The 16,404-nt window shown below is 57.7% G+C and overlaps 1 protein-coding gene across 4 annotated transcripts; it reads left to right on the top strand.

Annotated features, from left to right (window-relative positions):
• Positions 1-365: 365 nt before the first annotated feature.
• Positions 366-14,021, top strand: ARHGEF19 (Rho guanine nucleotide exchange factor 19). Of its 4 annotated transcripts, XM_044237248.1 has the most exons (18): positions 366-499; positions 2,641-3,120; positions 3,196-3,288; positions 4,198-4,641; positions 5,045-5,326; positions 5,487-5,595; positions 5,678-5,754; positions 6,069-6,331; positions 7,054-7,214; positions 7,335-7,487; positions 7,735-7,864; positions 8,008-8,082; positions 8,241-8,330; positions 8,509-8,669; positions 10,781-10,939; positions 11,216-11,295; positions 12,944-13,048; positions 13,464-14,021. In XM_044237248.1, the coding sequence occupies exons 2-18, from the start codon at positions 3,003-3,005 to the stop codon at positions 13,619-13,621; spliced, it is 2,658 nt and encodes an 885-aa protein (XP_044093183.1). In that variant the 5' UTR covers positions 366-499; positions 2,641-3,002; the 3' UTR covers positions 13,622-14,021. The 4 variants fall into 4 exon arrangements, with proteins under 4 accessions (XP_044093183.1, XP_044093182.1, XP_044093184.1 ...); XM_044237247.1 differs by lacking the exon at positions 366-499 and having other exon boundaries at positions 2,057-3,120; XM_044237249.1 differs by lacking the exons at positions 366-499; positions 3,196-3,288 and having other exon boundaries at positions 2,057-3,120.
• The last annotated feature ends 2,383 nt before the right edge of the window (positions 14,022-16,404 follow it).

Below are 16,404 nucleotides of genomic sequence, written 5' to 3'. Positions count from 1 at the left end.
AGCTCAGAGAGGGTCAGCAAACTACAGAGTTCTCAGGGTCCCTGAGGAGTCCAAGGCTTGAAAGTTTCTCTGTGAAGCCGCTCCTCCCCCAGCATGTCTTACGTTGGGGAAGCTTCAGAAGAGGGGTGAACTGTTTCTTGGGCAGAAAAGCAGTGCTTCCCCCATCTTTAGGACATCGGTCTGGGGTCCTTCAGAACCTCTCCTGGGCATAGGACTCCCATTGTTCCAGCCCCCCTCTTGTACCCCAGACTGGCCAAACCGGTTCTGGGGAAGGGGGGCGGGGAGCAGGCACGTTGAGACAGCCGCCCGCCTGCCTGCGAGGTTCCCTCCGCCTTCGCCTCCCCCCCTCCCCGCCCCACACAATACCCAGGATCGTGCACTGCCCGGCTCAGGGGCCATGCTGACATCGCCCCCTGAGGACCCAGCTGCAACCCCAGAGCCCCCAGGTGGTCTGGAGCCCTGGACCGTGTCGGAGGCTGGACGGAGCTCCCTGGCTGAGGTAGGGCCCCACCCTGCTGCCAGCAGTCCTATCCTCCTCCTGCCAGTGTTCCCAGAGTGCGTCCTTTGTGCTGCCCGCCTGGCCTCTGATCCAGGCTCCCACCCACTTATGGCCTCCTGAGGCTCCACAGCCTACTTGGCTTGGATCCCCCTTCCAGCCATGACCTTCCACTCGGCTTTGTCCCTGAAGGGGCACAGGGGCCATGGCAGGGCCCTACTCCTCTGGGCACTGGGGCAAGGGGGACCAGGGAGGGGGCAGGGAAATCCTGGGCGTAGGAAGCCAGAGGTGCTCTCCCTGAACCACAGTAGTATCCAGAGACCCTCTCTGCCAGCCTTGCCAAGTGGGTTCCTTGTCTGTGGGATTAGCAGCGTCCACTGGATGGAGCACTCCTTGGTCCCTACTGTCCTTCTCTGGCCGTGGAGACACTCATGATGACATGAGCTTCCTAGAGGGGGCAGCCGAGAGGGACTTCCCATGTTACTTTACAGATGGGGACACTGAGGCCCAGGAATAGGCTATGACTCGCCTAGGGCCACACGGCTGGTAGTATCAACACTGGGCTTGAACCTTAGGGGTTTTCCCCTATAGGTTCCAGAATGACCGTCGGCACTAGAATATTCAGTGATCATTTCTGGGGCCGGGAATGAACATGCTACTTGGGGCCAGTTCTCTTCCTGAGGCTTTTCCTTTTTTTTTTTTTTTTCCTAGCAGAGATGAGCTGCACACAATATGAACACAGCTCAACCCCTCCTTGGTCCCGAGCACCGAGGTTGAGTGGGCCACATCTTTGGAAGGCCATAGGGCTGGTATCCCAGCTAGATGGGTCATTGCCTTTTGGTCTGACAGAGGTGGAGGTTGACTCATCCCTGACTTTTCCCCTAGGGACCTGCCTCCAGCCTCCTCTCTACAGAAAACCTACCACCTTCCCCTGGCATTCACCCAGGCTTCTCCTCTAAGCTCTTAATAGGGGGTGCTCCTGCCCCAAGGTTTCCATGTTTTTGCTCATTTATCCCTGTAACTCAGGAGGGTGTGGGGTGGTGTGCTCCCCGCCTTCCAGGGGCTTCCCAGATCCAAGTGGAGAGGATCTCCCAGGATATAAGGGAGCAGAAGCACATGTGTATTCTTGCACACGGGTCCTCACGGAAGCAAGTGGGACTTCTATGTCGAGAACTTCAGAGTCCTGGAGAGAAAGAGACTTCTCTGGCAGGCAGTGGTCCCAAGTCTCCTTCCTCACGCTCCTACAAAGAACGGTGGGTCTCATCCTCACTGACTCAGTTTCCCCATCCGTGGGATGACCCAGGCCACCTGCCCGACTAGAGAAAGACTAGTTATAATACTCAGGAGAATGGCTGTCAACTACGAAGTTCCTACCACATGCAAGGGGCTTTACACACGCTGTCATTGATTCACACATTAGTGTTTTTTTTAATATATATTTTATTTATTTATTTATCAGCTGGAGATCACAAGTAAGCAGAGAGGCAGACAGAGAGAGAGAGGAGGAAGCAGGCTCCCTGCCAAGCAGAGAGCCCGATGCGGGGCTTGATCCCAGGACGCTGGGATCATGACCTGAGCCAAAGACAGAGGCTTAACCCACTGAGCCACCCAGGTGCCCTCACACATTAGTGTTTTAAAGCTGGTATGAGTGGCCTATTTATCAGATGAGGAAACAGAGACATGCTCAGATGGACAGAGGTTTAAGGTACATGCTCAAGTTGTCCCTGTGGAAAGGGCCTGGCAGAGTAACTGTCTCTTGGGAGCAGCCCCACCCCAGGCAGGGACTGAAGAGAGCAGGGGAGAAGCTGTGCAGAGGGAGTGGTCCCCCTCCCCCCGGGTCCTCTCCTCCATCCCTCCCTCATCCCTCAGTCACTGACACTGTCACTGTTTCTCTCAGGTCAAGATTTTCTCCCTATCCATGTTTACTGGGTCCCGGCTATTTCAGCTGGAACAGTTAGCAGTTACTTCCTCCAGGAAGCCTTCCTGGAATGCTCAGGTCAAGTCGAACCCAGCGCTGATGGTTCCTCTGGCTTGGCTCCTGCCAACCCTGAGTTGAAACTGTCCTCATTTTTAGCTCCCTCACTAGACTGGCAACGCAGTGGGCCACAAAATGTTTGTCCATCTGTCTCCCTGTTTTTTTCCAGGCTTTGCATCTGTCTCTGAGTATCTGGTCTGTGACATTTTCGGTATCTCTGTCTCTGTCTCCATCCCTGGGTCCCTGAATGTCTCGGCATCTGTGGTTTTCTGGGTTTGACTGTTTTGGGGTCTCCCGTGCTGAGATGCTGCCTAAAGACTCTCTGTATCTCTGGGTCTCTATCTCTGTCTCTGTCTCCTGGGTCTCCTTGCCCTGCCAGGCTGGGCATTGCTCCTCTGGCCAGAGGGGGCCTCTGGGGGGGGTGGTCCCTGCTGCCCCGCCTGCCCACAGTGAGGCCAGGCAAGGGTAGGCCCCCGCCCAGCCCGCTGCCTGTTCCCTCCCTCCCTCCCGCTTGCCTCACCACAGGGTTTGATGAATCAAACTCTTTGTCTGGGTGGGATCTCCCCCAGCCAGCTGGGCAGAGAGAGGGCTTCCCCAGCCGCGGGGAGCAGGAGCAGAACAAGATCAGCAGCGGCCCTCGGCTGGAGAGGTGAGGGGCTGCGGGAGGGCCGCTGGTGGAGGGCCGGGGAAAGGGCTGTGGGGGCTCAGATCCCTCTGTCATCAGGCCTGTCCCGAAGCTCCGGCAGACTCCTTGGGGATGACTTCCTGCCCAGAGAGGACCCAGTCAGCCTGGCTCGATCTGGGGCTGAGAGCCCGGGTAGGGAAGAACCCCCTCTCTCGCCCCAAACTGGGGAGCTGGGACATCTCCCTGCCCTTCTCCCGGGAGGGCCTAGCCTGATCTGGGTGGTGGCCCGCCTGCCAGTCTGTGACCCTCCCAGCCAGCCTGGCAGGGTGTGGGCACTACTCAGCGCTGAAGGCTGCAACTCTGGGCATGGGAGGGGAGGTTGGGTAACACCAAAGCAAGGACTTCTGGGCCTGTGTGTGTGCGTTGATATCTCGGTGTATGAGTGTGAATAGAACAGGAGTGTGAGAAAGCTTGAGCAGATACATAAATATCTAATGGGTCAGTGTGTGTGTGTGTGTGTGTGTGAGAGAGAGAGAGAGAGTCTGTGAATATATGTAGTTGTGTGAAAAGTGTGTGAATGTGTAAGCCTGTGAATATGAAGTATCTGAGTGTACCCATGAAAGTGTGTATGTCCATGTGTCTCCTTGGAAGGAAGCGTGTGTGCATGTGCATGGAACATACACAGATTGTGTGACAACGTATGTATGTGTGTCTGATCATAGGTCAGTGAGAGTTGAAAATGCACGAGCTGCTTCAAAGCACAGACTCAGAAGCAAGACTGCCTGGGTTTGAATCTTGGCTCCCCTCTATGCCAAATAACCTCTGTGCCTCCCCTACCTCACCTAAAAGATGGGGATAAAACTAGCGTCACCTCAGGGTGGTGAGGATTAGATGAAATGACATATATAAAGCACTTGGCCTGCCATTCGGTAAGTGCCCAGTAAGTATTAGCTGTTACTATGCGATGAGGTGTGTGAGTGTGCTTGAACAGATGTGTGCGCATGTGTGTACACAATGGTTTGTCCAGGCCTCCAAGACAAAGGTGGCTTGCTGGCCAGCCCTCCTGTTCTGTGTCTGCCTCTCATACCTTTTCCCCTGCAGGCCCAGGTGGGTGGCAGAGCAAAGGAGGAATGGACTGTGGGCCACCTGCCACCCTCCAGTCCCACCTGGCTGGGCCACGTGGCACTGACCGCCGCCCAGTAGCTGTGTGCCAGCAGGAGAGTCTGTCCTTTGCAGAGCTGCCCACCCTGCAGCCCCCGAGCCCTGTGTGTCTGGATCTCTTCCCTGTTGCCCCAGAGGAGCTTCGGGCTCCCGGCAGCCGCTGGTCCCTGGGGACCCCTGCTCCTCTCCAAGGGCTGCCATGGCCACCATCCCCAGAAGTCCCAGACACCGAGATCTCCACCAGTGGGGGGCTGCGGCCCAGCAGAGCTGGCAGCTGGCCACACTGTCCTAGTGCCCAGCCCCAAGCTCTGGAGGGACCCTGGAGTCCCCAGCACCCACAGCCACAGCGCCGGGCCAGTCACGGCTCGGAGAAGAAATCTGCTTGTAAGTCACTCTGGGTGAGGGGGTGGTGGCCTAGTGGGACAGACAGGGGAGAAGTTGGGTGGCTCTTTTAAGACTCATAAGCCCCACAGTTCCCCCAAACAGGCAGGACAAGTGGTAGATTCTAGTGACAAGAGAACTGGAAATCAGGGAGGACAGGTGACTTCTCAGAGGCTGCACAGCAGATGAGGGGCTGTCCTGAGCTCTTGGCCCTTTGCCCACTGCAGTCAGACACTCTGTTCTCTCTACTAGCCCTCTTGTTGATCCCATTTGGGGACGGGGACCAGATCCTGGCCAAAACACTGACCTTTCCCTCAGATGCTCCGGGCCACAGGGTAGCAACAGGGAGGTGTGGAGAGAGCGCCCAGCGGATGCCAGTCAGTGCGTTCACCCCACTTCCCCACAGGGCGCAAGATGCGGGTCTATCAGCGTGAAGAGCTCCCTGGCAGCCCCGGAGCCCATGCTGTCTTCCTCGAGCCTGGCCAGGCAGCAGAGCAGACCCTGAGCACAGAGGAGCCTAGGCCACCGGAGCTGTCCGTACCCTCCAGGGTAGGCCTGGAGGGGCCTGAGCGCAGGCGCTTCTCAGCCTCCGAGTTGATGACCCGCCTGCACTCTTCCCTGCGCCTGGGGCGGAATTCAGCAGCCAGGGTGCTGACCCCAGGGTCAGGCACTGGTGCAGCTCGGGAAGGTACCAGCTTCTCCCCTGGGCCCTAAGAGCAGACCATGAACCAGATGCAGCATGGGGCAAGGCCCACACCTGAGACTGGGTGCTGGTCAGCTGCAGCGTGGCACCCCAGCGCCCAGCGCCATTCTTGGAGCCACCCACCCTCAGCTCTCGCCCTCTCTAGGAAGATCATCTGGAAGGGAGTCGCGCAGTGTAGAGATGAAGGTGGACGGTTTGGTGATGCCAGCCCCTGTTGACCCGAGCGGGTGCCATAGCGGCTGGCCCGAGCCCAGGTACAATCTCCCACTGTGCGCTCGGTCCGAGGGGGTGCAGAGGTGCAGGCGAAGAAGGGCCCTGACCCTGTCCGTTTCCTAGGCTGGACACGCCGGAAGAGCTGGCTCTGGGGTCCAGAAGCTCCAGCGAGCGGCGCCAGTCACGGTTTCTCCTTAACAGTACGTGGGACGCAGGGGCTGAGGGCGGGGGTGGGGTGGGGTGGGGTGGGTGGTTGGAGAGTTGAGAGGTTGGGATCTTGGCGAGAGGGAGAGAGAGCCGAATCTCAGGAGCGAGCACAGTGGCCAGCACGCAGTGGGTGTGCAAGCAGTGTTTCTGGAAGGAGTGAGTGCGTGAGTGAACGAGTTCACGGTGTCCTGCTACCCGGACCGTCCGAAAGGCTCGTTTAGTGAGGCGGGCTTTCGGGGAGCCCGGCAGGAGCCGGACCGGGCAGGCGGGCGCCCCACGGCCCTCCCCCGCCCCTCTCCCCGCCCAGCGGTCCTCTACCAGGAATACAGCGACGTGGCCAGCGCCCGCGAACTGCGGCGGCAGCAGCGCGAGGAGGAGGGCCCGGGGGACGAGGCGGAGGGCGCGGAGGAGGGGCCCGGGCCGCCGCGCGCCAACCTCTCCCCGAGCAGCTCCTTCCGGGCGCAGCGCTCGGCGCGAGGCTCCACCTTCTCGCTGTGGCAGGACATCCCCGACGTGCGCGGCAGCGGCGTCCTGGCCACGCTGAGCCTGCGCGACTGCAAACTGCAGGAGGTGGGCGCCGGGGGCCGGCGGGGCGGGGCCGGCGGGGCTGCCGGCCGGGAGGTGGCCCTGGGGCCCGCAGGGGGCGGGGTCACATAGGGGGCGGGTTCAGGAGGACGGGGGACGGGTCCCCGGACTTAGCGGGGCCCGGGGCCCAGGGTTACCGGGCCAGCGGGACTGCACGCTGCTGGAGGTGGGCGTGGGACCCAGCGGGGAAAGCGGGGCCACGAGAGGGCGGGGCCGGCGGGACCGTCTATGCGAAAGGTGGGTGCGAGGAACTGGGGCTGGCGGCTAGCGGGGACTGAGCCGCCGCTGGAAGGAGGGGTGGGGTCCGGGGTGGGGTCCGGGGCGGAGCCAACAGGGCCGGCGGAGGGGCGGAGTCAGGCTGGGCCGGCCGAGGTGGGACCGCGAAAGCGAGGACCAGGAGGGGCGGAGCCCTCTGGAGACGAAACGCCTAGTGGGCGAAGGACTGAGAGGGCCCGGCTAGGGGGTGCAGACCCGATGGGTGGAGCTAGGGGGTTCCACCCCTCAATCGAGGTCCTCCGTTGAGTTTGAACAAAAGCGCGCGGCCAGAGGTGGTCCCCTTCACCCGGCAGGTACTGGGTCATGGGAAGTGGGGCTGGAACAGCAGGGGGACAGGGAGGGAAAGGCGGCATCGGAAGGGTGGGTGGTGAGTTCACAGTGTCTGAGGCGGGCCGGTCCAGCCCTTTCGATCCCGCCTCCCCCTCACTCAGGCCAAATTTGAGCTGATCACGTCCGAGGCGTCCTACATCCACAGCTTGTCGGTGGCCGTGGGCCACTTCTTAGGATCTGCTGAACTGAGCGAATGTCTGGGGGTGCAGGACAAGCAGTGGCTGTTCTCCAAACTGCCCGAAGTCAAGAGCACGAGCGAGAGGTGAGGAGTGGTACGGTCAGGTGTAGTGGGGGCGGGGACAGAGCCTGTTGTGACTGACCGGGCTCCCAGGTCTGGGTTCTCGCCTTGACCCTGACCCTGACCTCTCACCGGACCCCTCAGGTTTCTGCAGGACCTGGAGCAGCGGCTGGAGGCAGATGTCCTGCGTTTCAGTGTGTGTGACATTGTGCTGCACCACTGTCCAGCCTTCCGCCGAGTGTACCTGCCCTATGTCACCAACCAGGCTTACCAGGAGCGCACCTACCAGCGCTTGCTGTAGGGCTGGAGGCTCTGAAAGGCGGGCGTGGGGTGGTGGAGGTTGGAAATAAAGGGAGTCTTAGGCGGGAATGGTTCCTGAATAGGGCTCTCTGACCAGGGTCAGGGTAGACCCCACCCCAAAGGGCAGGAAGGATGTGACAAGAAGACACCTGAAAAACCAAGAGGGTGGCTGGGGTCATGGATCCTGGGGGTTCATAGGATCTATGAGCCCATCTGTGACCTCAGGTCCCTCCCCATCTTCCAGCCTGGAGAACCCCAAGTTCCCTGGCATCCTGGCTCGCCTGGAGGAGTCTCCCGTATGCCAACGTCTGCCCCTCACCTCCTTCCTTATCTTGCCATTTCAGAGGATCACCCGCCTCAAGATGCTGGTTGAGGTACGTGGAGGGCACCGGGCTACAGTGAGAGCTGTGGGGGGAATGGGGCTATGCCTTCCACAGCCCCTCCTGGGTAACCACTGGCAGGCAGGGCTGTGGGTAGAGGTCCCGGTCTGCCTCACCACCCCGACCTCACCCTCTAGAACATCCTGAAACGGACAGCACAGGGCTCGGAAGACGAAGACATGGCCACCAGAGCCTTCAATGCACTCAAGGAGGTGAGCTCGGCTCTCCAGGACCCCGCCCCCCAGATCCCCGGCATATCTCGAAATGAGCCCCAGCCAGCAGAGCCTCTGGTTCCCAGGTGGGAGCCTGAGGTTGGGCTCTGGGAGCTGGGGTGGGGGGACCACAGATGACTCACACACGGCTTCCCCAGCTGGTACAAGCGTGCAATGCCAGCGTGCAGTCCATGAAGAGGACAGAGGAGCTCATCCATCTGAGCAAGAAGATCCACTTTGAGGGCAAGGTGCACACCTGCCGCTGGCGGGCTGGGGTCCACCAAGGGGCCACTCTCGTTCTGTCCTTCCCCAGGCACAGCAGGCCACTTCCTCACCCCCCACCCTCTCCCCTCTCCTGTTCTGTGCTGTCTGTCCTGCTGTCCGGGGCCTGACCTTTTCTCCCCCTTGCCTTCCCAATCCTTTCAGATCTTCCCACTGATCTCGCAAGCCCGCTGGCTGGTTCGGCATGGGGAGCTAGTGGAGCTGGCACCACTGCCCGCAGCGCCGCCTGCCAAGTTGAAGCTGTCCAGCAAGGCAGTCTACCTGCACCTTTTCAATGACTGCTTGCTGCTCTCCCGGCGGAAGGAGTGAGTCTAGGCAGGGTGCGGGAGGTAGACTGGAGCCAGGTCCCTTCTCCCTGCCGTCAGGCATCACTGGGCCTGGAAGCCCCTGTCTGTGCTGCTGGGGCACCCTGAGCCTTGGAGGCTCCCCCAGAAAAGGCAGCGGTGTGAGGCCAGTCCATTTTCCAGACCTGAGAACCAAGGACTAGACTGTGTGCAGAGGACTCAGTGGTGCTCTGAGCTTAAGACGAGTAGAGCAGAGATTAAGAGCACAATTCTGGAGTCTCAGCTCCGACCCAACTCATCCAGATAATGGCCGGCATTGACTGAGTGCCTGTCCTGTGCCAGGCATGCTGTGTGCATAATTTTTTAAATGATGTTATTTATTGATTTAGCAGAGAGAGAGAGAGAGGTCACAAGTAGGCAGAGAGGCAGGCAGATGGGGAGGGGGAAGGAGGCTCCCTGCTGAGCAGAGAGCCCGATGCGGGGCTCAATCCCAGGACCCTGAGACCATGACCTGAGCCAAAGGCAGAGGCTTAACCCACTGAGCCACCCAGGCACCCCCACTGTTTGCATTATTATCTCTAGTCTTCTAAGCATCTGCCTGGAAAGTAGGCTCCCTTGTTATTCTCAACAGCATGGATCTAGTAAGTGCAGAAGCCGAGAGGGCTCCAGGGGAGGCCAGGTCTGTCTGATGTCCGATCCTAGGCTCTTAACCATTGTATTATCTTATCTTCCATCTGTAACATAGAGACTATCATGTAGGGAGACTCTGCGATAATAAGACGGGGAAAGAGCTTAGCATAGTACCTGGCATGCAGTGAACACACACGCAGAGTTAGCTGTGATTGTTATCAGTTTGGGATGAGGGAGAAGTCTTTCTGAGTGAGGTAAGCCTTCAGGCTGGATGTGATGAAGAAAGGACTTCTTAGGCTATGGGAAGGGTTTATTCCTGGTTTATTCGTTCATTCACAAAAGTGTCACCAAACACCTGTTCTCTTCCGGGCCCTGAAGGGTGCTAGGGTCATTTCCACCTATAGGAGTTCTCAGGACAATTAAGCTATATCCTTATAACCACCTGGTCAGGGTTTTTAGGGGAAAGGTGCACTCCTACTGTAGCATCCCCTGGTATGGGGTGAGAATCTATAAAACTTCAAAGAGGAAGGGACATTTGAGCTGGGTTTTGAAGGATACATAGGAGTTTTCCAGGTGGAGAAGGAGTCTGGGAGGATATAGCAAAGTCACAGTAAGGTATAATAGCAGAGTGTGTTTGGGGGAGGATGAAGCCTAAATATGGCTAGATTCGTAGAGGGGAAGGCCAGGAGAAGGAGGTGGGGTTGTTGAAAGCCATAGGACAGAGATTGTGCTTTCTGAGGGCCATGGGGAGCATGGAGAGTTATGTAGACGAGTGACATTTTACTCCTGGCCAGTTTGGAGGATGGACTGGAAGGGGCGAGACCAGAAGCTATTACAGATTGCCCAGATGAGAGTAGATCCACCCCAAAATGGTAGGGGGCCTGTGGGAAGCGGATTCCGGGGCAGTCAGGAGTTAGGTAGGGTGGAGCTGCATGCCGGGTGTGTGGGGAGAGGGAGGGAAGAGGCTGGAATGATGGCTGAGTTTCCTCCTGGGCTACTTGACGGAGTCTTTCCCTGGACTGGGGAACAGTGAAGGGGTCTGGTTTGGACTGGGAGATAACTGACTTCTGTTCAGACAGTTTGAGAAGAAGGGACCTGTGGGACATCCTTGACCCACTCCCCTCCCCATCCTTCCCACAAGTGTTTATTGAACCCAAATGATGGGCCTGGCAGTGTGGAGCACTAGGACAGAATAGCAAAGGAGAGGCATAGTTCAGCTTCTTCGTGGTTCGAGAGTCAGACACTAAGTAGCACGCGGGTCTCATCCAAGGGGCCACCTGTTTAGAACCTTTAGAACAGGGACTCAGAGAACCTGAAAGTGTGCCCGGGGGGGCAGGGACTAGTTTTGCCACCTTTTTCGTCTGCCAGGGAGTCCGCGGGAATTGCTCCCCATTCCTTGTGGGGGCCTGCGGGCTTTTAGGGAGGTAACTGCCTTCCGAGAGTTTCCCCGGGGAGGGAGCCCGAGGGTGAGCGGGCTGACCTCACCTGCCCCGGTCCCGCAGGCTAGGGAAGTTCGCCGTGTTCGTCCACGCCAGGATGGCCGAGCTCCAGGTGAAGGACCTGAGCCTAAAGCTGCAAGGCGTCCCCGGCCACGTGTTCCTCCTCCAGCTCCTCCATGGGCCCCACGCGAAGCACCAGTTCCTGCTGAGGGCCCGGACAGAGTGAGTGGGCTTGGGCGTGGGGGGAGAGGACCCCTGGGCGGGTTGTAGGACGGGGCCTGAGGCACGCCACGGGTGGAGCTGGTGTCCAGCGGCTTCGGGGCCTGCTCTGTTGGGCTCAGAGCTGGGTGGGGCGCGGGCTTGGGGACAGACAGGGCTGTGGGGCGGGCATGCCCCGAGTCCGGACACCATGCCCAATCCTCCCAGCCTTGTCTCACCACCCTGGCCCTGGGAAACTGTACTTTGCACTTTGTGACAACTCAGCCTCCCCCTCCCTAGAAGTGAGAAGCAGCGATGGATCTCAGCCCTGTGTCCCTCCAGCTCCCAGGAGGATAAAGAGTTCTTCAGCGAGGGCCAAGGTAGCAGCCTGCCTCCGGGCCCACATCCCCCCGGGGTTGGGTCCCTCACTGCTCTCCCCCTTTCCTCCCATCCTGGTGCCTTGTTGTTGGCCGAGCCGGCGGGGAGAGAAACCAGCCGGCCTGGGGCCATCAGGGGCTGCCGTGCAGACCCTTGGAAGAGCGGCAACATTTGCCTAAGCCAGGCCGGACCTCCCCCGCTCTTCCCAGTGCTCAGGCGGTGCCTGATGGCAAAGCCTTTTGTGTCCTCCGGTTTCATCCCCGCACAAACCCATCTTACTCGCTAGAAAACAGAGGTTCAGAGAGGTTAAAGTGACTTACCCAAGTTCACCGAACTGGAAAGCGCAGAGCTGAGACGGATGCCCTGATCTGTCTCCACTTTTGCCTCCGCCTCTGTTGCAAAGGAGCAGGAACCAAAGTGGCCACAGGGTGGGGTGGGGTGGGATGGGGAATCAGCTCTGTGGATCTAGAGGCTTCTCTCTGGGGTGTGAGTGAGGCCGGTAAGCCAGAGTGTTGCCCAGTCCAAGAGGGAGCCCTGATCCAGCGGACACCAGGCTGCAGCTGAAGGTTGCCGAGCCGGGGAGTTAGGGCTCAGCTAACTAAGGGAAAAGGAAGGGAGCTTGTTTCTACCCATACTTGTTCCTCATCAGTCCTGGTGTTGGCCGCCTTTATACGCATTTAGTTTACTTAATCCTCCTGATAACCCCGTTGGGTAGACTCATTTTCTCATATCTGAGAAAACAGACTCAGAAATGTTAAGTAATTTGCCCAAGGTCAGACAGGCCAGTGGAGAGCAGAGCTGGGATTCAAGCCAGGTCTGGCCCCAAAGCCTGTGGTTTTCTCAATACTGCCAGCCTGTCTCCTGTGGTAGAAAAAGCTAAGGACCTAGATTGAAGCAGATTCTCTGGCTTGGACTAAGAGTCCTGTTTGAGCTGTGGGGTGAGCCTTGCATTCCTGAGAGGTGGTCAGAGAAGGCCCCTGAAGGAGGAAGAGGGGCAACCATGAAAAGATTTGGGGGGTAGTTCTCCTGGGAGGAGGATAGGCAGTGCAAAGGCCCTGAGGCAGGAGGGAGCTCAGAATGTTTGGGGACAGCAGGGCAGCTAGTGTTGCTGAGCTCTGTGAGCAAGGGTCTGGTGAAGGGGAAGAAGTGAGGAAGGGGGGCTAGTGAGGGCACAATGCCAGGCCATGTAGGACTTTGTAGGCTGTGGGGAGGGCTTTGGATTTTACTCAGAGGAGTAGGAAGCCCCAGAGGGTTATAATTGGCGGGGAGGTGATGTAACTTGACTCCCAGTTGAGAAGGATGGATTAGAGGGAGCCCTGGAGTACCAACAGGGGCAGATGAAGGGACCATTAGTGTTTTGTGGGGAGTGTCTGGAGGCAGGTGGACCTTGACCTGGAGGTCAGCGTCAAGGTGTTAGACTGAGCTGGGGAGGTGAGAGCCCTGGGCAATAACCCAAGCTGGCAGGGACTGGATTCACCAAGGGCTTGTATTTAGGGTAAGAGAGGAGGGTGGCCAGGGTGAGCAGAGGGAGGCGCAGAGAAAATGAAGCAGCAGCAGTCACCCTCTGACCCCTCACCCTCCTCCTTCTACCCCTCCCCACCCCCCATTATCCTCCCCTGGGGACTCCCTGACTCTCCCTTGGGCTGTCAGACCGCCCCCAGGTTCAGTGCGTCAGGACGTACAAGGCTTTGCAGCCAGACGAGCTGACTCTGGAGAAGACGGACATCCTGGCCGTGAGGACCCAAACCAGTGACGGTGAGAGGGGCCTCCTGGGAAGGCCTCCCTGATGGGACCCAGGTGGGCAGGAGGTAGCGAGATGGCTAAGATATCACAGGAAAAGGTTGGGCAAATGTTGATCAACCACAGCATGTAGTAATCAAGTTAGACAAGAGGAGGAACTTCCCTCTCATAAAGCTGGAGGATTCAGAGCGACGGGTGGGGAAGAATGGGAAATACCCTTTTTAGAGGATGTCAGGAAAAGCAGGTCAGAAGTTCATCTACGGGACTGCTAGAGGCAGGGTCCTTCCTGGAACTGGGACGCTAGGATGAGGTCACCTCCGCCCCCAGGGTGCAGACAAGGCTTGCATCAGGGCCTAGGCTTTCCCTGGCAGACCCGGCCCTGGTGTTCCTTTGATGCCACTAATGCTGCTCCTGGCCCGTGTGGCTCTAGGCTGGCTGGAGGGGGTCCGCCTGGCAGATGGTGAGAAGGGGTGGGTGCCCCAGGCCTATGTGGAAGAGATCAGCAGCCTCAGTGCCCGCCTTCGAAACCTCCGAGAGAATAAACGGATCACAAGTGCGCCCAGCAAACTGGGGGAGCCCCCCGCCTGAGGCGGGGGATGCCAGCTCCGTGCCCAGTTCCTGGACAGGTCTGCAGGGACCTCTGGTGTCGCATGCCCCAGGCCGCTGCTGGTGTTCCATTGCCTGGCGTCCGGAGTACAGCCCGTCCTCACGCTCCTCCCCGTCCACTTCAGGGCCGACACCAGTTTCTTCCTCTGGCATAGGGACTGCACAGGTGACCTGTGGTATCTGGCAAGGACTGGGGCTCACTCCATGCTGCCTGACTCTTGGTCCCTCTGGCAGGGACCCGGCTGGGGACAGCTCTGGTGCTGACGGGTGCTGGGACGTATATATAGAGAGATGTATATATATCTGGGGTCTTCTGGCCAGAGCCTGCATGGGCCCTGGCGGCTGTGACTTTTCTGTAAATAAACTCCCATGATGCCTTGGCTTGGAGTCTGCAAGCTGTCTGATGCTGCCCCCGCCAGCCCCGCTTCCTCCAGCTAAAGATCAGGAGGCTCTCTAGCTGCCTCCCAGTGGGGAGAGTTCACCTCTTATCTGGAGGAGGGGACAGAGGGGCTGGATGTGGATTAGACTGCTTTGGGTGGCAACTGACAAGATACCGGATTCAACCAGGCATAGAGATTGAAGACACTTTATTGGCTCTTGTGTCTGTTTCTTATAGCTGCTGTAACAAATGATCGCACACCAGGTGACTTAAACCAGTAGGACTGTATTCTCGATGCTCCGAGGCCAGAAATCTAAAATAAGTATTGCTGGGCCAAAATCCAGGTGTCGGCAGGGCAGGACTCTGTCCTGTAGTGGGGATGTCTGCCAGGGGAGAATGGGTCTTTGCCTCTCGCAGCTCTGGTGGCTGCCAGTTCTCCTCGGCTTGTGGCCACACCACTCAGACTCTGTCTCTGGAGTCACACTGCCTTCTCTGTGTGTCTGTGTCAGAGCTACTTCTGCCTCCCAAGGATAAGAATACATGGATTTTATTTGAGGTCCACCCAGATAATCTCTCCATCTCAGAGTCCTTACCTTAAATCCCTCCTGAAAAATCTGTCCCCCCTCCCTTGTTTATCATAGAAGATAATAATTACCAATTCTGGGACTAGGAGGCAGATATCTTTTAGAGGACCATGTCTCAGCCTTCCGCAGTTCTCAAAACTAAGAAATATATGGGCAAGGTGGGCTTCAAGCAAGGCTTGACCCAGCAGCTCCTGTGACATCACTGAGGACTCTGCTCTTTCCATTCTTCCACTTGGTTGTCCTTGGTATTGTCTTCATCCTAAGGCCTCCAGGGGCTTCTTCATTCACATCCAACATGGAAGGAGGGTATTTTGTTTTTAAAAGATTTTATTTATTTATTCGACAGAGAGAGCACAGCTGGGGGAGAAACAGGCAGAGGGCGAGGGAGAAACAGGCTTGCTGAGCAGGGAGTCCGATATGGGGCTTGATCTCAGGACCCCGGGTCATGACCTGAGCTGAAGGCAGAAGCTCAATGACTGAGCCACCCAGGCGCCCCTGGAAGGAGGGAATTGTCTTTGTCCCAGCATTCCCTGTCCAAGTCCGGGGATGCTTTCTGACTAGACCAGCTTAGGTCATAGGGCTACCTCTGGGCTGATCACGGTGGCCAGGGGGTGGTGTGTGCTGAGAGACCTAGCCTAGGTCATGTGCTTTAGCCCTGGAGTCAGGTTGGGGACCTACCCTTCTTGGAACCCCCTTGGTTCCCACGTGGAGTCTGGTGGCTGCTGCACAGGAGAGGTAACTTCTGGGGAGGCCAATGAACATTGAAACCCAAATCACCCAGGAGAGGAGAAACACCAGGGAATGAGCTTGAGATGCAAACACACCTGGGCAGACCAGAGCATCCTTCACCTCTCAAAAGGAGGTCATGGGGCAAAGAAAACGTGAGCCAGGTTGGTCCTAGAAGGCAAACATAGGCAGATGGGGAGCCACTCAGACCCATGAAGGAGCTTTTGGGAATGGCTTTCTAGCCTGAGATGGTGCAGGGAGGGCGGAGTATATGGGCGAAGGGGGCAGACACATTTGAATTTGAATCCTGGTTCAGACATTGATACCCCTGTGACTTTTTTTTTAAGGTTTTATTTATTTGTTTGACAGAGAGAGGGATCACAAGTAGGCAGAGAGGCAGGCAGAGAGAGAGAGAGAGGGAAGCAGGCTCCCCGCTGAGCAGAGAGTCAGATGCGGGGCTCGATCCCAGGACCCTGAGATCATGACCTGAGCCGAAGGCAGAGGCTTAACCCACTGAGCCACCCAGGCGTCCCCCCCCCACCATGTGACTTTTTAAAATAAAGTTTTTACTTTGGAATCATTACAGATTTACAGAAACATTTCAGAGGTGGCCCAAAGAGTTCCAAATGTCTGTTTCCCTGCTGTTAAGATCTTCCGTTACCACGGTACCATTGTCAAAACTAAGAAACCAACACGGGTACATGACTATTAACTGAACTCCAGCTTTTATTCGGATTTCACCGGTTTTCCCACTAATGTCCTTTTTCTGGTCCAGGAATCGGATCCAGGATCCCACATTGTGTCTGGTTGTCAAGTCTCCCTGGTGCCCTCTGGTCAGCACCAGTTTTCTCTGTCCGCCCTCGGTTTCCATGACCCTGACAATTTTAGGAAGTTCTGGTCAGAATTTTGTTAGACTGGCCCTCCATTTGGGTTTCTCTGGTGTTTTTCTGATGACTGGACAGAAGTTCTGGGTTTGGGGGACGAATACCTCAGAGGCCAAGGGCTCTTCTTGTCACATGATCGCAGGAGGCATGTGATGCCCGCGTGGTGTCCACGTGACTTATTGGTGATGTTAA

The sequence above is a fragment of the Neovison vison genome, chromosome 2, assembly GCF_020171115.1.
Source record: "Neovison vison isolate M4711 chromosome 2, ASM_NN_V1, whole genome shotgun sequence".
Lineage (NCBI taxonomy): Eukaryota > Metazoa > Chordata > Mammalia > Carnivora > Mustelidae > Neogale > Neogale vison.
This window is presented reverse-complemented; position numbering and strand designations above follow the sequence as displayed.